This window comes from Rhinatrema bivittatum, chromosome 4, assembly GCF_901001135.1.
Source record: "Rhinatrema bivittatum chromosome 4, aRhiBiv1.1, whole genome shotgun sequence".
Lineage (NCBI taxonomy): Eukaryota > Metazoa > Chordata > Amphibia > Gymnophiona > Rhinatrematidae > Rhinatrema > Rhinatrema bivittatum.
This window is the reverse complement of record NC_042618.1, coordinates 119,485,856-119,506,822: the sequence shown is the minus strand read 5'-3', so window position 1 is coordinate 119,506,822 and position 20,967 is coordinate 119,485,856. Positions and strand designations below refer to the sequence as shown.

The 20,967-nt window shown below is 42.3% G+C and overlaps 1 protein-coding gene across 15 annotated transcripts in view; it reads right to left on the bottom strand.

The window, feature by feature from the left end:
- Nucleotides 1-5,007: 5,007 nt before the first annotated feature.
- Nucleotides 5,008-20,967, bottom strand: part of SLC8A3 (solute carrier family 8 member A3) — a 476,729-nt gene continuing 460,769 nt past the window's right edge. For 13 of the 15 annotated variants that reach the window (XM_029598768.1, XM_029598769.1, XM_029598773.1 and 10 more), the window contains 2 exons: nucleotides 18,832-19,107; nucleotides 5,008-6,793 (listed from right to left, as the gene is read on the bottom strand). In XM_029598768.1, the coding sequence (XP_029454628.1) occupies nucleotides 6,417-6,793; nucleotides 18,832-19,107 (653 nt within the window). In that variant the 3' untranslated portion in view covers nucleotides 5,008-6,416. The remainder of the gene's footprint in view (nucleotides 6,794-18,831; nucleotides 19,108-20,967) is intronic. The other 2 variants (XM_029598770.1, XM_029598772.1) reach the window with 1 other exon arrangement.

Here is a 20,967-nt window from a genome sequence, read left to right as displayed (position 1 = left end):
CCAGGATTGTCAGTGGGACCTGGTTAAGCCTGCTGCTGAATATGCCCACCTTGAGCCATCCAGGTAAAATGACCTGGGTTACTCTCTAGGACAATATTTCCTCAACTAAACTTAGCTGGATACATTTATGTGGCTAGTGTTGGCGCTCTCTGGATAAATGTAGGCCATGCTCCCACCCTTCCTCTCTGTATCTGGCTAAGATTTGCCTGAGCAAAGAATGACTCAGGTAAAATGTTGCCAGTTGGTGAGGGTGGGAATTTTAAATCTCGGGGTTTGCCTGGATAACTTAAAAATTACCTGACAAACCCTTTCCAATGTTACCTCCCGCAGTTCATCGAGCTCCTCAACATCTCAGGCATTTGGTAGAGGAATAGTGAAAACTACAACCGAGGGCTAGAATTAAACATTTATTTTTATTTAAAAATGCTTATTAAAACACATGATGGGTGATACCAAAAGACATTTTACATTGCTGTTAGTTGTTTGGAAAAGGAAACAATAATTTTGAGCTTCCCTTCCCCCAATAAAATTGTCCTAAAATGCTCACAAAAATACCTTTTCATTAGTGTATTGACACAGATGATTTAACTGAAATGGTCCAAACATCAACTGAATGGTTTTGGAGCAAAGGGTGACAGGGTAGGTGCTGAATGTGATACATTGTGACACAGATGGTAAGGCTGAAAGAAGACCCAAGCTCCATTGAGTCTTATGCTATGGGATGTCATTGTCTGCCCCAGCCAGATTAAGATGTTGTATCTTAACTCAGTATGGTTTAAGAGGCATCACCTTGTAACATAGTCAAGTAAACAATGGCAGAAAAGGACCCAATAGTCCATCCAGTCTACCCAGAAAGCTTTATTTTAGGCTATAACTGCCACTCTGTGCAGATTCCCCCTCCCCCCTCCATTTCGCTCATTATAAATTTCACTCATTTGTTATTGTCTGATTTTATTTTGTGTGTTTTATGAGCTTAATGTTATTGTGATTGTTTTACTGTAAACCATGTTGAGCTATTACTGAAAATTAGCAGTATATAAGAAATGTAAGTATAAAGTAGGGTTGGCCAGTGAGAGCATTTGAGCACCACAGACTGCTCTGGCTCCCAGGAGAGGCAAGAAAGGCAATTGACCTTGCTTTTTATCCCGTCAGGGTAATCAACAACCTTTGACCTTGCTTTTTATCCCGTCAGGGTAATCAACAACCTTTGACAACTCCGTAATGTTCTTCTCATTTAAATTGGCAGGTTTTTATTTACCTTGGTTATTATCTTTTATCTCATTGTTAATCTTTCTCTCGCCTTCTCTACATTCCAAGTTTACATTTATCCCTGTTTTATTGTAACTGCTACTTTATTCTTCTATCACATGTTAATGTTCTAAGTTTTTTAAAGTATTTATCCTTTTATCACACCCTGTTATTTGTAAACTGGCATGATGGGACTCCCATCGCGAATGCCGGTATATAAGAAATTCAAAATAAAATAAATAAATTAATCAGTCATTGTGTCATAACTGCTAAGAGTTTAGGTTTTAGATTTATGGAAAAAGTCACTTGTCCGAGATGGACCTACTGCAAGAAAATGCATCTCATGAATATTTATGATGGATATCCTGAAGTTCAAATCCATTTGTGTTCCTTGAGGACGCTGTTGTTATAACTATTGTTATTGAGGAGCTTGTTGTTGTAACTATTGTTGTTGTAAACCACTTATAAATTCAGGGGGGTTTTGGTGCTTCAGTTTTGTTTCTTTTTAAAAGCGTCTAGGTTGATAATAAAACCACCCCAAAAATCCAAAGCTTGCATGCCTTCAAGTACAGGGGCAGTCCTTTACCCAAGTGTTCATAATGCATGGTTCTCCCATGAATTTGTCAGAGCTAGGTGCAGTATCTCTCATTGGGACCCCTGGGCTTTATTGTAGTCGGTTGGGGGTTGGGTCCAACCAATTCTTGGAGCATGCTGCAGGATTTAGAGAAAGGAGTCCATTAGCTATTTGTTCTGGTTTATGTGTTACCACTTCCTGAGCATAGTTCAGGGTGGATCAATATTCCTTTGTGTGAGACTACACAATATAAGCGATTATAGCATATTAGAAAATTCTGTCTTGTTCACTAACCACTAGGTGATGTGTCTAATTTCCATCACTTCTGGCTGAATATTTCCAATTACAATCAGGTCACTCCAGCAAGTGTGAAAATGAACAGTGCAGCATATTTGGCTTTATGAATCTCATAGCTACATTTGAAAGTGAAAAGCATAATAAAATATTCTGGTGTGCTCACAGGGCCTTGCATTATCAGATGGAATCGGGGAGGGATCATGTATTCAGGCTTAGAAAGAAGGTGATTTCAGCTCATTTGGAGGAATGGAGCCTTGGCACTGAGAATGGTGAGGGTCTAGGATACAGTTTTGTTAAATTGTTGAAAGTTAGATAAGTTCCTAGAAATGAATGGTACTATCATATTTGTATATTCAGATCTGGTAAGATTCCACTTGATGAGTGCTGGACCAGGATTTTGCATTTCACTCCCTCACTGCCAGGAATACATTTTTGTCCATGGGACACAATAGGTTTAAGCTCCACCTTCCTCCAGTTGATCACAATTTTCATAAGCAAATACCAGAAACTGTTGAAAGGCAGGTTAGTTTAAAGAAGGTTAAAATCAGTGACTTGGTGGCATCTTCCAAGCCAAATAGGCAACTGTGGGACCGAGAGGAAAGACAATAGTCAGCTACACGTGAGATAGTGACATCAACCACTGTCACCTTACAGCCTTGTGTGCAAGAGAAGCAGAAAGCAGAGCAGGCTCTTTATTCAGCACCAGCAGGACATCTCCAACCAGGTCCCAAAGTTAACAGACTAATCAGGGAACACAAAAGGATGAGAAACAATGGAAACGAAAAGGAAAGGAAACAGTGCTAAGGATGAAGGACCAGCTGTGCAGCGAGGGAGACCGCAGTGATTCAGGACCTTGCAACTGGACTGCATTAACAAGGAATAAAAACACAAAAAAAAAAGAGGGAAAATTATGAAATGCAAATTCCCTGACAAACAAATGCCAATGCTGCTGTCCTATGATTGCTGTCATTTCTTTACTGACGTGAAAATAATTCCTTTCCTGACAATGCCCTAAGCCAAAGAACTCTTAGTCCCAGCTTCTGATGTGCAGATGGGAAAATAGTTTTGAAATAACGTATGTATGCAGTTCTCCCCATTCCAGCTTCACGTCCTCCCTAGGGTAGCCAACTGGCTCCAGATTCACAGAACAGCTTGCTCCAGTCCTGGTTTTAACCCCACTGCCTGCATGGACTTGTAGTTCTGGAGTCCCTATTGATTTCCTTAAGAAAAGCATAATCATCATCTAATCTCTTAACTTCTTAGAGGAGGAAGTGGCATTTATAGCCACGTGAGATGGTGCAATAGCAGCTCTGTGATGCCCTTTAACGTCTGAGGCTGCACGCGCCCTACACTGAAGGGCTCAGCGCGTACCTGTCCTGCGCCGACAGGGGCGGGGGAGCCACTGAACCCCGTCCGTGAAGGCGACTGCAGTTATTTCCCATGAACGAGGAATCCCCAGTAAATGCGGCTCCTAAGCTCGCGCTCCCAGCCTTTACGAAAAGCAGGGCTGCAAGCCCAGGCAGTAAAAAAACCCGGGACCGGAGCGGGTTGGCAACCCTGGAACCTTCCCCCCTTCATACTTACACCTTCCCTTCCTCCCCCTCTTTCACTTCAATAAGGAAGCAAATAAAGCAGCTGAGTCTGGCGGAGCATTAGCTGCATGCTTTCCAACGAGATTCACTTCGAGTATCCGAGGCAGGCTTCGGGGGGGCAAGCCCCACCACTCACCCTCACAAAGAGAAATGCCCTCACTCCCCCCCCGCCCCCCCTCACCGTCTGAGAGACATTTGGAAAGAGAATTCTTTTGTGGTTTGTTCTTTTTCTTTTAATGTGGGTTCATAGTTCTCCATCCATATGGCGCCATGGGATATCATTTACGAAAGCCTTGCCCTCTGGAGGTGTTCAACCCCTTCCACTTTCCGCTCTTTATTATGTCTGTAGCTAGAATCTCATCAGCAGTAAAAATAATATCTATTTTGGACACTCATTAAAATGGAATAATGTCTGTGTATATGTATATACACACACATACACATAGCTATAATTGTGGCTGTGTGATATACTGCATTAAGGGGGAGATACAGTTATATGCGCTATATTATACATACAAAGATATTTCCTGCCACATATACACTGTATACCTATAGAGATAAATAGCTGGATGTGTGATACACTGTACATCCAGGGAGAGGAAAACAGCTGTACCTGTGATACACTGTACATCATCTCATCAGATAAAGCTACGTATGATATAGAGCACACTCACAGAGAGACAAAAAAGTCACCACATGATCAACTGTGTATCAAGGGAGTAATGTAACCCAAGTGTGATAAAGTCATCCGTGATCAACCGTACAGCTAGCGAGAAATAGAGCCACCTGTGTGATGTGCTATAATTCAAGAGCGTGAGGCAGTTACACAGATGATAAAACCACATTTCAAGAAAGGTACAGGCATACGTGGTCAACTGTGCATCAAGTGTGAAATACAGCCACGAGTGCAAAACGCTGGCTGCACTTCAAAGCAGCGGCAGTGACATTTATGGTGAATTGAATTTCAATTGAGAAATAGTAATGTGTGTGAGAAACTGTGCATCCCCAGAGAGATTTAACAGCTACAGCATGAGGGTGAAACACAGTCTCTCTCAATTTCTTGTACTGAATTGTTGGCTCTCAGACTGTATTTATTTGCATGGGTTCTCATATTGAATTTTTATTAATAGATAGTTTTTCTTATGCAATGCCTAGGTACTAGCTGATGAGCATCCTTTCATCTTAAAATACATAAATACATAGTTTAGTTTTTCACCATCTTTTCACTTTGACAGCCATGACAAATCAAGATAAAACTTCTTGTTTTTTGTGATTTATTATTTTTTTTCAAATTAATTTAAAATTGAAATGGGTGTGTTCTGAACTTACTCAAAAGGATATTGTGGCATGTGAAAATGGTTTTAGGACCACACTCCTGCACTTGGTAAAGATCAAACATCTGAGCTGACTCATGAGGGAATGTGTCACTAACCAGCAATATATCCAATACCACATTAGAACCATTCAAGCAAGAAATGCCATATACGCCAGATAACAGACCCAACATTATCATCACGGCAAGGGACTCAGCACAGTAGTGACACCATTCAAGGCATCGTATGGTAGTGAATTACAGGAACAAAAATGTAGGGAGCATTGCCCCTACTGCATGACACAACATGAGTCTATGAAGTGCAACGATGGGCTCAAACCATGAGCGAGGCATTGAGGACCGTGCTTCAAAAATGCTCCTCAAGTCAATCTGATCTGGATTTTACCATTTCTTTTCAAAACAAAGTAAGCTTACATGTGTTTTCTTTTCTTTTTTTTTTTTAAATAAGACTCCAATCTCCCATTTGCTCAGTGATACTCAAAAGCACCATAATCTGAAAAATTATTTACACAAACTTATTTCCACTGGGAAAAAAAATGACAGGAAGGAAATGAAAAAATGCTGGATTTTGCCCCGATCTTCTAGTTTTTAACACTGCAGGCTTCAATTTGTGCCTGGTGCAACATATAAAGTATCTCCCCTTGCAGTATCACAAGCTATATGTCAATGGCATATAAATGCCATAGTCAAAATATACAGAATATGTAAGATATCAGTTCTTTTTTGCCCAGGCAAGTTCTTCTTATTGTATGAGTTGCTTCATGCTCTGGCCTTTATAACATACATTTTTTATGTGTGTGGTTTTTGTTTCAAATCTGTCAGTCTCACACTGCAATTAAATACTAATTTGGCTTCCGTGGCTGTTTTGATGGACATGAGTTTTTTTGTCTGTTGAAGTACGTATTCCGTTCCAGCACTATTAGCGGATGAAGGCTTTTGTCTGCTGCTAGAAAACAAAAAGAGAAAAGCTCCACTGAGTCTTCAGAAAAAAAATTTTTAAATGAAAGTTGATCTAGCTTGATATTGTGTTTCCCATGTCATTTAGAGGAAAAAAAAAAAAAAAGCTGAGTTTCAAGACAGGGAGAACAACAATAAGAAAAGATGATACTTTCCAAGCTCTACTGCTTCTGAATTTTGGTGGACAGTTTGGTGCATGTTGCATAATACATTTTCTTTATTGTCCTCCTTTTTAAAAGTCTTTCACATTGTTTTTTTTTGCCAGCCTTGACGTTCAGTAGCTCTGCTGCTGCTGATGAAGTGTGTGAGATCTGACTGGCAGCTGTCACTTCTGGCTTGAAGAGACTTTCATACGGTTAAGAGTCTGATGAGGTAACAGAGGAGCAAGTTCCTCCGCCTTTCACTTGACCATTGCTCAAAACCCTCTGATGTGACAATACGCCTCCAGCGTGGAAAACAAGATGTAGAGTAACCATAGGCTGACCAAGAGCACCGCCGTGGCAAGTCTGCAGCCTCTGCGGCCGCCCAGTTCTCCTCCCACGTGCGGCCGCCTCCTGTACAGCAAGACGCTGATGCAGACGAAAGCAAAGATTGTGAAAAGAGTAACGGAAAAGGCCAGCGTGCCCGCAGTGACGCGAAACACTTGTCCTTGGGAGGCCCAATAGATTGCGGCCACTGACCAGGCCAGTCCAATGCCCAAGAACACATTGACAGCATTGCTACCGGTGACGTTGCCAATTGAAGCATCTGCGTAGACATCCTGAATCGCGGCCACTTTGCTGGCAAAAGTATCTGGTAAAAAGAAAAAGAAAAAAATAGAAAATATGTTTAGAAATCATGGGCAAGGCAGCGCTTGAATAAGTTCATGCTCTGCATGTTTAAACATAAAGAAGAACAAAGAAAATATGAGAGACAATTGGAGCTTGGAGACAAAGGGTGAGAATGTCTAAACAAAAAGAAATATCTAATATACCAAACAGAATATGAGGTGCAGGAGATATTATATCCACATATAAAAAAGCTTAATACTTCTTAAATGTTATTTTATAATTATAATTTTTGTTTTTTATTATTCAAAGGAGAAACGGTATCAGATCAATTAAGGTGCTGAAGTTTAATCCACGGTCTCCTGCCCAGAATAGGCTTCAAACAGTATCAGTGTTAGGCATTGATTCTCATATCACTTACCAAACCTCCCATTATTGCCATGAAAAAAATGTCACCCACAATTAACCATATATCATTTTACCAAAAAACACTTTTCTTAAATATCTGCTGTAAAACACTTATCTTAGAGAATGCTGACAGAACCTTAACACGACCCAACATGGCCCATGTTTCGGCATATTACGATGCCTTCATCGGGGGTTTAGAGAGACACATCTCTGAAAAACAAAAAATGAAAATTACACAAAATCACGATGCAGAAAATCAATTTAAAGCCAAAAATCAACTATATTCTTACCATACACTCTGGTTCATGATAACCCACAGGCTTCAAAGATGGTGAAATGCTCACTAAAATGCTTACTTCTCTTTAATTTGAATCCTAAACCCACCAATCAGAAAGTTGCTTGGACAAACATCAGAAAACCAATCACTAGCTAGATTTCCTATCTAACTCGTGCAACACGCAAATTGCTATCTCTGCTATGTATGTGGTCAATTGTTTTCGGGCATTGTATTACCATTTTCAAAGACAGGGCATTTTTCTTTGCGAAAATTAACAACCTGTTTTTCATGTGGTGTAATTTTTGGTATTTAGTGCCCCTGCCATTTGTTTTATATAGGGAAAACAAAAAAACAAGCCTTATGGGTCCATATGATTGAATATTGCAGTGTGGTTACTCGGCATCAGGTTGAAGCCGCTTTAGTTCAGCAGTGCATATCTCTTGGGCTTTGTTTTGCTGAGCTTACTTTTGCAGTTATTGAACAACCTGAACAACGGACTCGCAGGGGTAATTTTGAATGAGTATTAGTGCAAAAGGAACAGAGATGGATTCATTATTTTGATACTGTTGAGCCTAATGGATTAAATAGAGAGATAGAGTGGTCAGTATTTTGAAGAAGTATGTGATTGAAAAGTCAGTTAATGATTGGTCTTCTTTTTACTCTAGAAGCCCAGTAATTGGTTCTCTCACAGTTTGTGTGTTAGGCGAATATGGATCCTTGGGTATGAGTTGGATAGGAAATCTAGCTGATGACAGGTCTTTTGATGTTTGTCCAAGCAACTTTCTTATTGGTAGGTTTAGGAATCAAAATAAGAAGTTAAGCGTTTCATTAAGCGTTTCACCATCTTTGAAGCCTGTGGGTTATCAAGAACCAGAGTGTATGGGAAGAATATAGATGATTTTTGGCTTTAAATTGATTTTCTGCATCGTGATTTTGTGTAATTTTCATTTTTTGTTTTTCAGAGATGTGTCTCTCTAAACCCACGATGAAGGCATTGTAATATGCCGAAACATGGGCCATGTTGGGTCGTGTTAAGGTTCTGTCAGCACTCTCTAAAATAAGTGTTTTACAGCAGATATTTTAGAAAATTTTTTTTTTTTTTTTTGTAAAATGATATATGGTTAATTGTGGGTGACATTTTTTTCATGGCAATAAAGGGAGGTTTGGTAAGTGATATGAGAATTGCCTAACACTGATACTGTTTGAAGCCTATTGTGGGCAGGAGACAGTGGATTAAACTTTAGCACATTAACTGATCTGATACTATGTCTCCTTTGAATAAACACAAACATTTTCTAATGTAAAATAACAATGAATAATTATTAATATAGCTTTTTTCTATATGTGGATACAATTTCCCCTGCACCTCATTTTCTATTTGGTATATCGGATATTATTGGGATATTTTTGGATTAGTAAAACAAAAAGAAAACCATATTAGATCCAAGTACATAAATTCATGGATAGCATCATGAAGGGGTGTTTGTGATTTCACTAGTTATATCAATGGTTGGTGCCAGAGATGCATGGGGCCCTGCTGATTAAGCATATCTATGCCACATAAAGCAGCCTGATAGTCTACAGATTTCTACAGCACGGTGTAGCATGTAAGATAATGTTAATGAAGACTTCAACAAAAAGTCCTTTCCCCTGCCTCAAATCTGTTAATGTAACAAACCTGCCATGCAAGTATAATTGCAATGATTCCGTAGGACTGCCCCTGCCAATTCAATCGCTGGCCTTTCTTTCAAAGTTGCTAAGTAGGGGGCCAATTAGTGCTAATTGCGACGGGAGTTTTAGCGGTGTTAAAACCTGTACATTTGGAACTACACTGCAATCACCTAATTATTTCGCACAGATCACTGCATGATGACGGTGGAGCATGGTCACTTCCAACCTGGACTGCATTTGAATCGCTGACCTAGAAGTTAAAGCAATGCTGTGCTGGAGGGTCCTCCTGGAGCTCTCAGGAACCCTTTGTTTAATTAGTTCAGTATTTCCCAAACCTCTCTTGGAGGAACACCTAACCAGTCGGGTTTTCAGAATTGCCACAATGAATATGCATGAGATAGATTTGCATATCCTAAGCTGTACACATTTATCTCATGCATATTCATTGTGGATATCCTAAAAACCTGACTGGTTAGGTGTTCCTCCAGGACAGGGTTGGGAAACACTGAATTAGTTTATAACAATGAGGGTCACACTAAATGGAGCAGAGCTGGTGAGAGCCATTTATTATGAGACGGGCCGCACATCACTAGCTGAAAAGCTCTGTTACTGTGCCAATTTACTGAGCCAACAATACCCCACGATTTCTATTCTTCTGCAAGTTCTGCTGGTGGCTGCAGCATTTTCTTTTGGGGGGGGGGGGGGGCTGTGTAAATCTTTAAATATATAGGCAGAATCTATCGTGTCTGGAATAGAAACTTGTCTGATGACGCATCATGGCACTTCTTATGTCCATGCATTTCTTAGATTCTTGTGTGTTATTCTTTAATCTCCTTGGTGTAGATCCTCTGAACATGGTGGATATGGCAGCAGTGGAAAGTGGGATGATAATTTAAGAGTTATCTATGCAGGTTACTCCTTGTTAATTGTATTGCATTCTCGTACTGCCACAAACAAAGAAACAAATAAAGAAACAAACAAAGAAAATGCTGAAGTGAAAGCAAAACAAAAAAACAGAAGCTGCTAGAAATTAATGCAAGGTGTAATGACAAGATTGACGGATTGAACAGTGTGTCACTGGAGAACTGGTTTGACTCTGTCACAAAAGTAACTGCAAACTTTATCAAGCTTAGTCTAGTCAAGTCTTGGCAACAGAGACTAGTGATACTTTTGAATTGTATGAAATATTGCTAAGTTAGAAATATTTAGGCCTTTATTATGTGAAATTCAAGGGTGGAGGGAAGCTTTGCTAAACATTCACAGGAGTAAATTTCCACAAGTTGTATAGAAACATTCCCTGATCCAGACTGAATCTCTTTCTTTTTTTTTTTGTACTACAAGAAGAATGCCACAGGCTGAATATCTCCAAATATTTGGCCATTTGTGCTGTTCAGGAATTTTGCAGATTGATGCCATAAATAATATGAGTGATTGCATGAAATATGTTGTGAAAACACAATAAAGGAAGGTGGATTAGGGGGACGTATGCAATAAAATTTAATGTGCATGCTGAGAGTCTTTTGTGCATGATACAAATAGAGTGCTATCTATGCAGCAAGGCCTTAGCATGCATGTTCAGATAGCCCTTTATCACATTACTGTGCAAACAACAAAAATTGCCATATGCAATAAGGTTTTACCTGGTCTATGGCAATAGTGTGGTATGCCCTCCACACCTGCTGTTTTCTGTGGGCTTGATAAGACTAAAATGCAACACTTACCTCGGACCAGGCATTACATTTTTACCAGATCCTCTGAGCTAACCAGCCCTTTCACTTTGGACTAGATTGGCGGATTTCCTCACACCCCGAATCCTGGGAAAAAGAAAGTGCGTCCCTCTACGCCTCAAAGTCACCGTTCCATGTACTGCGACCATCTCTCCCCTCCCCTATTCACAGCATGCAATTCTCCTCCCCGAGAGAAATCCTCTGGCACACAGGAACCAATTCCTCTCCTCCCCAAGAAGACATCCCCTGCATGGGAGCTAACCTCCCCTACTTGGAGGCATCCCATCCCTCTGGAAGGGCAGGAGGGAGATGGAATAATGCTGTTAAGAGGAACTTCACCATATATGAGTTGCCCCTCCAAGTGGAATCATTTTGACGGCCAGCAGCAGTGTGAGCAGGTGGGCTCTGACGTCTGTCCTGCCCATGGAGATCCCACCCCTCTGAAACGGTAAAGGACATGCCTTTGGTGGGGTGCGTGGGGGGCTTATAGGAGGGATGCATCCTAAAGGGGTTGGTTTCTATGTATGTAGGGTGGGGAAGAGGAATTGGCTCCTATGCTACAGGGGATTACTCTGGGGAGAGGAGGAAGGATCGTCTTCTATATAATGGAGAGAGTCCTCAGGGGGTGGAGGTGGTTAGATGGCACTCAGGAAGAAGGGAAGGCTTGGGGGAAGGGAGCATTTTCTTTTGCTGGTCTTTGGAAGGAGAGAGAATCCCTGGAGTTAAATGGCTCAAAGTGAAAAGGCAGGTTAGCATGTGGGATTTCAGCATGTAGCTAGCAGAGGGTTTTTCGATTACTGTGTATGTTACTGCCGTGGCCAGACTAGTGTGCCAGAAATTTACTATGCATGAGATAAAACTCTTTGCATAGCCCGTTACAGAGCATTTTATTAGGCACACTACATTTTTTACTGACTTGCACAGTAAATATTTTTTTTTACCACGCGTTTTATTGCACAGGCCCTCAAAACTTTTATTTCATGACTCAGGCATTTCTTTCAAGTGGTGGAACCACAAATGAGATTTACAGGGCCATCAGCGATGAATTAGAGCTTGGCAAAACACGCCCTTAGATATACAGTCTGACCTTTGTTCTACCTTTTATAAAATTAAACTTAGAAGTAAAACTGTATGTGTATGCATGAGGGGTTGGGGTGGAGATGGTAGAAGGCGTGCAGGGCTGGTGCTTCCGTTACGCAAACCAGGCAGTTGCCTAAAGCGCCAAAGGTTTTGGCGTGGGAAAATCCCACCAGTGCGAGCCCCAGAGGAGTGCGGTGCCAGAGCCAATGCTGCCCAAGGAGGGAGCGCTGTGCTGGAGCCACTGCCACCGGCAGGAGGGAGTGCGGCGCTTGAGCTGTCCCCGGTAGGTAAGCTGGGAGAGAGGGATGCGTGACTGAAGGTTTGCCTAGGGCGCTGTACACTCTTGCACCAGCCCTGAAGGGATGCAAGGACTGAAGGTAGGACAAGTTGCTTTAGCCATGCAGAACTTAAAATATTGCGAATGTAAGTGTTTACTAGCTGGAATGATAACTATTGACCTGGCACTACTTGGTTTTCTTGCTGCCTTATATAGTTCCATAACCTGGGCATAGTTGGCTGGACCTGGACAACACTATTTCCTCAGCTGTGGCTGTGAACTATAGAAAACAACAGTGTTGGACAGTTCAGCCTAATAGAGCAAAGTGTTGTATAACCTGCAAGCCTGGGATTAAATTCTACCACTGTAATTTACTGAGCAGTCCTGACTGAGCACCTCACGAACCTCCGTGCATCACTTATGACTAGAAGTTCTTCAGAATAAAGATTTAAGTCGAAGGAATGCAATTTGTCCTGAACAAAGTTGGACTTGCTAACTTGAATTCGAAATAATAGATGGTTCAGTGGCAGTGCTGCAGACTGTCATATGGAAACCCTGGAATTCCCAATCTTAGCTTCCCATCCTTGCGTGGGATGGAGCTGGGGACCCTGTGGAAGTGAGGAGGGCAGGGTCCCCAGCTCCAAGGTATCACAATGGTGACACCTTGGGGCTTAGGACAATAAAGCTTGCAATGCACATAGTAAGGGTCACTTTGTGCATGCTAAAAATAGTATATTATGTACTAAATACAGAAAGGGGGTAATTTTCAAAGGAGTTACGTGCATAAATGTAACTACTATTGTAGCAATTTTCAAAAGCCATTTACTCACGTAAAGTGCACTTATGCGAATAAATCCTATGGACGATTCAATGGCATATATTGGAGCAATTTTCAAAAGCCCACTTACTCGAGTAAAGTGCATTTACATGCGTAAAACCCAGTTTTACGCATGTAAATGCTTTTTAAAATCAGACCCAAAGCATCTAGCTTTCTACAAACAGCTAACACTTAATGTTAAGAGAGAATATTTCAGCAATAAAATTGAAAAATTTGCACATAATCCAAGAACACTATTTTCAATAGTTTCAAACCTAACCAGTGACAAACAAGAATCACCACAAAACCTACCAGAAACAAAATGTAATGAAATCGCCAAATTTTTCAGTGACAAAATTACTAAACTAAGAGAAAAACTTCCAAACACTGCCAACCAAGAAAATAAAATGCAAAAAAGGGACGTCAACCCATGGAGCTCTTTCACTGAGATATCTGAAATGGAAGTGGAAAATATGCTAAAAAATGTAAACCCTGCCCCACACATAATTGACACAATACCTACAATTGAACTGAAGAAATCAGCTAACATAGTAGCCCAAACTCTGACTAAAATCATAAACCTATCTCTAACAGAAGGAACAATGCCAGATATTCTGAAAGGAGCAATAATAAAACCTATAATTAAGAAAAAAAAACAGTGATCCACTTATCCTAAACAACTACAGACCAGTATCAAATCTTCCTTTAGTAGCCAAACTAATTGAAAAAACGGTACAGAAACAACTAGCTGAACACCTGGATAACAATAACATACTGTATCCATCTCAACACGGCTTTCGAAAACACTACAGCACTGAGACTTTACTCCTCTCTCTAACAGATAACATTCTAAGAGGCTTTGATAGTGGTAAACACTATATTCTACTAATGCTTGACCTATCGGCAGCCTTTGACACAGTAAACCATAAAATACTACTAAATAGACTGGAAGAAATCGGATTACATGGCCTAACACTAAAATGATTCAATTCATACCTAAAAAACAGGTTTTTCCAAGTTCAGATCAACAATACATTGTCAGAAAAAATTAATCTCAAAACAGGAGTTCCACAGGGATCAGCCCTATCTGCGACCCTTTTTAACATATACATGCTGCCATTATGCCACTTACTTGCAGGGCTAGGAATTATACACTACATTTACGCCGACGATATTCAACTAATTCTACCCATAGAGGACACTCTAGAGAAAACATTAAACCTAGCCAACATGTACCTAAGCATCATAAAACAACTATTGACACAAATGGAACTTGTAATTAATATTGATAAGACAGAATTTCTACACTTAGAACGAAAAAATTCTGAAATCAGTCAAAGCTCAATAATACTCAAAGACAAACAGAAAATAGAACTAGCGGGAAAAGTACGTAACCTGGGAATAATAATGGACCCTGAAATCAATCTGAAACAACACATATCACTAAAAGTAAAGGAAGGTTATGCAAAACTCATGGTCCTCAGAAAACTTAAACCGCTACTAACTCAAAATGACTTCCGAACAATACTACAGGCACTAATTTTCTCCAGCACAGATTACTGCAATGCCCTTATGTTAGGACTACCTAATACAACATTAAGACCACTGCAAATACTTCAAAACACAGCAGCTAGAATACTAACCGGAAAAAGAAGGAGGGACCATATAACCGAAACCCTAGCAGAGTTACATTGGCTACCAATGAACATAGAATTAAATCCAAAACCCTATGTATCATTCACAAACTAATTTATGATGAGAAAGCAGATTGGCTAAACACAGCATTACGGGTACACATTCCACACAGAACCCTCCGATCAGCAAATAAAGCACTCCTAACCATCCCATCAGTTAAAACAGCAAGGCTGACACAAGTGAGAGAAAGAGCCCTATCACTTGCAGGACCCATAATCTGGAACACAATACCTCCAGAGATCAGACTACAAAGTGATCTCAAGACATTTAAGAAAAGTTTAAAAACATGGCTTTTTAAACAAGCATTTTATAAAGAGACAGGAAAATAGAGAGAAATTATTCAGGAAAAGACAGAAAGGCACCGACACACAGTCCGAGGACTATACAGTAGATTAGTCTACGAACTCCACACCACAATTAAGCATAACGATAATACTAGATGTGACAAACTACCGGTGTAAGTACGTTGGTACAATTGGTCAGGAACTACTTCACTAATGTCTATGTTTAATGATATATTGTAACCGAACCTTTGACGGCACCTGTTAGAATGTACTATAGTACACTTTTACCTACATTAAATATGTGCCTACATGTAAACCGTTGCGATGGTATTTAACTTAGCAACGGTATAGAAAAGTTTTTAAATAAATAAATAAATAAATAAATAAATAATGTGCATGTTAAGATAGTCCCCCAATTCATTAACATTTATGCACTAAATCTAACACCTGTTTCAGACCAGATATTACATTTTGTATGTGCACAATACTTCATGAAATACCCTTGCTAATCAATGCAAAGTGAAAGGGCTGGATAGCAGGGGGTGTTGCAGGTATCTTGGCTTTGCAACAGTTACGTTTTACATTTTGTATGTAATACAAGGGATAAGACTCCAAGTTCAGGTCTATAGGCTAAAAACAACTTATGCTAACTTCTGTGAACCAAGATGGAATACTACAAAGTGGTGATGTTGGTGAAAAAAATCCATAATCAACATATTTGCTGAAACTGCTGAGAACTGTCTATAGCTCCTATGTGCATGCAGACATTGCTAGGGCGCACTCCTGTTTTACCAAAACAATGGGAAACATCTCTTCGCACAGCCAATACACGTCCTGGGTTGAAAATTGCAGTGACTCTACCCAGAGTGCATGCAGGGTGACCCATGATTGACAGGAATGACATCACCCGTGACTGTTAGAAAGACACTGCTGAGAAAATATATGACAATGAAAAAAGACAGAGGAACCTCGGAGGAGCCTTCATCACTATCATGAAGCAAATATGCAGTGGCGGATTCCCAATGAAGACCGGCCCGGGGATTCACCGCCCAGGAGATACCTCGTGGTCTGCCGAGCGCGGCTCTGTCACGGTCGCGCTCGGCAGACCAAGTGACTAGCGCGACCGGCCCTCCGGGGGATGCTCGATCTCCTGATAGGCCAATCCGCCCCTGCAAATATGGCTGCAGACTGATCACCTGACCTCCCCGTCCGCCGGATCTACAAGCAGCATCTTGGCTGACTACTAATAAGCCCTAAAGCAGTGCTTCCCAAGCCTATTCTGGAGGACCCTTAGCCAGTCGGGTTTTCAGGATATGCATGAGGTAAATTTGACTGCACAATCTCTGTAGCATGAAAATTTTATTTCATGAATATTCACTATGCATATCCTGAAAACCCGACTGGTTGGGGTTCCTCCGGAACAGGTTTGGGAACCTCTGCCCTAAACTATTGCTTACAAGAATGATACGTAGCAGACTAGCTTTCTGTTTATATATTCCCTCTCTAACAATGCCTAGTGAATGCAAAATATCTACATTTCTAAAATGCTATAATCTGATTAGTGCTTTCATTTATAGCATTTGTAGCCCTTATAATAAAATATTTGGTGACTTTCTGGTCTCCAAGAATTATTTGCTTTCATTTGCAGATCTGATTGTATAATTTAGCATTGTTACCACCCTTACAGTTAATTCCCCTCACAAAACTGGTAACAGGAATTTCCTCTCTCTATTTCCCCCATAAAGAATCTGCTATCACAGAGCCTCCCTCTGAGGGACCTCCTTATTTATTTATTTTCTGCTTTTTGGTACTTCGAAGCAGATTACATTCAGGTACTCTAGTAATTTCCCTATCCCTATCCCCAGAGGACCTACAATCTAAGGGCCTGATTTACTTAGGGCCGGATTTTAAAAGGGTTACGCGTGCCGGGGCCTATTTTAAAAAGGCCCGGCGACGCGTGTAAGTCCCGGGGCTTGAAAAAAGGGGCGGGGAGGGGTGGGGCATGGCGGTCCGGGGGCGGGGTCAGGCTCCCGGCACAGCGGCCATATTTGCTGCTATGCCAGGGATCACGCGCAGGCAGTTGGCCAGCGCGCGCAACTTATTTCAACCCCAGGGCTGAAGTAAGTTTCTAGATAAAAGAAAGAAGAAAAAAAAGGTAGGGGGAAAGGGCGGGGGAGGTAGGGAAAGGAAAGGTGGGGTGGGGGGGGGGGTAGGGAAGATCCCTCCGAGGCCGCTCCGATTTCGGAGCGGCCTGGGAGGGAACGGGAGAAGGCAGTGCGGCTTGGAGCGGGCTCGGTGAGCACAAGGTACACAATTGTGCACCCTCTTGCGTGCGCCGACCCCGGATTTTATAACATGTGCGCGGCATACATGTGGGTGCGCTGGGTAGTGCACGCTGCTTTTAAAATCTACCCCTAAGGGTTTTTCCCATAGACACAAAATGGGAGAAAAGCCTTAATGAATTTGGCCCTAAGTTTGTACCTGAGACAATGGAGGGCAAAGTGACTTTATCAATCCTAAATTACCTTGAACTGGATTTAGGATAATTTTCAAATAAAAATAGAGCTGGTTAGGTTCAACTGAAAATACACTTAAAGATAATCGGTTTTCTTACCTGCACAGAAGACCTTGGAAAATTGCCCACTATAGGGGTGATAATCAATTGGCCCAGAAGGCTGTAGGTCTGCGTGTAGTTTACGCCCTATAGAGTTTCCTTTTGAAAATATGGGGCTAGCCAGTGCCACAGGTGCTTCAGTGCAAGCAGACTTTGTACCGCTGGCACTGAAGGTTTCCAGCAGGTGAAAAGTCTGCACCCTAAATCAATGTGTGAGGATTTCACCATGAAATCCCTGCGAGTTTTCTGCCAGCTCCACCCTCCTTCTGCTCCCAGGTGCATCCCTCTCCCAGCATGGGTAAGTACTGCGAAACAGTGCAGGGATTTCTACCCATAGAGGGGAAGGGCAATGTTCAAACTCCAATTTCATCAGGGTGACTGCTTAAATACCGGGGTAAAATCCTTTCATAACTGCCTTCCTTGTGCCCAGATTCAGGGTGCACATGTACCAAGTTCTGAAGGGAGCCAGGATCTGTGGATCCTGGCTGAGGACCCTCACCTTGATGGCTGGGCTAGACGGGAAGGAGGAGAGGAATTGAAATGGAGAAAAACTCCAGGTAGCTGTGTATGAAACCTCATGGCACTGTATCCACAGCAGAGGCTGGTTCTGACTGAACTGGATGACCAAAGCTAGTCCAACCCTCCCCCCTCCAACAAAAATCAGTATAAATACTGGGGATCAATACTTAAAAACTGCAGTGTGGCTAAAGGTAAGTGGGTACATTTACCTGGTTACCTTTATCTGGATATTCAATGCCCCTTATCCAATTAAAAATGCTGCCGAATATCCTGCTAAATCTACTTGAAAGTGTTAAAATGGTAATATTGCGTATTTATGTGTGTACATTGATTATTTTCCTTAGGAATTATTATAGGTAGGTTATAAACACCTTGAATAAATTCATTTAATATTACTAGTATTACCTAGCTATATCCCTAACTCCATACAGCCTCTAGCCCGATGAGTGCGCCTTCCACGGCAGGGTTTGTATGTGAGTGGAAAACCAGCTGGAGAATATACACATTTTACAGGCCGGGAATCTATAGTCAGGAACACTGCATGATTGGGGGAGTGAAGAGAAACTGGTTTTTTTTTTTTTCAATCCCACTTCCCTTCTGGAGACTGTGTGCTTGTTGCCGTATGGTAAGCTATGGAATGATGCACTCATGGTGCCAGGCCACTGCTATGTCCAACAGCTGGATTTACCCTTACCTGGTACTGAGGTGCCAAATGCTACAAACACTACGGCTGTCACTGAGTCCTTAAGCCCTATCGTGCAGCCAAAGTGGGAGGCCAGATCTCCGATGATAGCTGTAAGGATGCCTATGATTATGATGGACACGACAAAACAGGCCCAGCCATTCCAGTATTCCGTAGGGGGTACACACGCAAACAGAACTTTCCAGAAGACGGTCAGGAAATGCATGACATAGTCAAAGCAAGATGGTAGGCGCTCCTCCCCAGGCTCCTCTTCCTCTTCATCCCCTGCTATACACAAACAAGAAAGTATAGACAAGTCAGAAAGTAACTATATACCCACCCAGCAAACCGACAGTACTGTATTATACTTGGAGTCCATGTTTTATGATATTAATAAATCTAGCTTTCCAAATGTTTGTTTAAAACACTACAGTATAATTTCACCCTATACATCAACCTTTGAGGTAAACCTTCTGTGGCTTCAAAATTAAGTAACTAGATATGAGAGGCTTTATATTACTGTGAGATCATACTTACCAGTTTTTCACAAATAGGTCTTTTTTTTAAATGTTGAATAGGTTGAAAATGATTGACACATATTACCATCTGCAAGTTGTTGCAGATGGTAATATGTGTTGTTCAGCAGTCCATGTGAAACTGATTCATTTTCTCAAACCAGTTTTTAATTGACTAGAGTCAATACCACTAACATTACAATCAAACTTTGAGCACACTGGCACCATTGTTAGCATACTCAGCAGAAAGGCCAAAGACTGAAATGGATGAGAGGATGAACTCCCAGATCTCCGCTACATGTACAGAACAGGACTGAAGTAAACAGCATGGGGAAAGCTAACTCTGCCACTATGCATGCTGTGCCTGTTCTGTGGAGTATAGAAAGTCAATATCCAGTATCCCCAATCCAGCATTTTTCTATGCATTAAAAATACAATAACAAAAAAAAGATTCAGCGCACTAATAAGGATATATGTGTTACAGTTTTGGCTGCAGTGCAACCGCCTCACCACCAGGGGTCCCTCTAGTGCTGGCTCTCCTGACAGGCCCAGGCCATCTCCCCTGTCCACTCTATGTTCTGGGTTGGCCCTTATAACCCTGCCTGACAGTTCCCTCGGTGCTTCGGTATCGAGCTCACCTGGGCTCCCTGCTCTAGCCTTGCGCGGCCTTCGGGCCTTTCCTTGCCTTGCCCTGCGCGGCCTTCGGGCCTTTCCTTGCCTTGCCTTGCCCTGCGCGGCCTTCGGGCCTTTCCTTGCCCTGCGCGGCCTTTGGGCCTTTCCTTGCCCTGCGCGGCCTTCGGGCCTTCTTCCTCGCTTTTCTTACCTGGCCTACGGGCCTTCTGACCTGCCTGCTCTGCTTACGGTGTGTGGCCTACGGGCCTTCTGTGTGTGTGTGTGTGGCCTACGGGCCTTCTGACCTGCCTTGCTCTGTCTACGGTGTGTGGCCTACGGGCCTTCCGTGTGTATGTGTGGCCTACGGGCCTTCTGACCTGCCTGCTCTGCTTACGGTGTGTGGCCTACGGGCCTTCTGTGTGTGTGTGGGTGGCCTACGGGCCTTCTGACCTGCCTTGCCCTGACTACGGTGTGTGGCCTACGGGCCTTCTGTGTGTGTGTGTGTGGCCTACGGGCCTTCTGACCTGCCTTGCCCTGCTTACGGTGTGTGGCCTACGGGTCTTCTGTGTGTGTGTGGCCTACGGGCCTTCTCTGCCTTGCCTTGCTTACTGTGTGTGGCCTACGGGCCTTCTGTATGTGTGTGGCCTACGGGCCTTCTGACCTGCCTTGCCCTGACCCAGCCTGAACCCAGACACTGCTACTTGCCGCCTGCCCTGACCCAGCCTGAACCCAGACACTGCTACTTGCCGCCTGCCCTGACCCAGCCTGAACAGAGACACTGCTACTTGCTGCCTGCCCTGACACAGCCTGGACCCAGACACTGTTTATAGCCTTTCCTGTCTCTCTCCACCTGGAGCCACCCTGCTGGGTGGTGTTCACGACTCCTGACCGGAGCCCAAGCGTAACTGTATGCCGAAGCCACCAAATTTCCAGGTGAAGAGATAGGTCTTGGTACTACCGGTGAGCCAATTTTTTCTTTTTCCTTCTACTCACATTATGCCTCAGCCTCCAAGTTTTTATG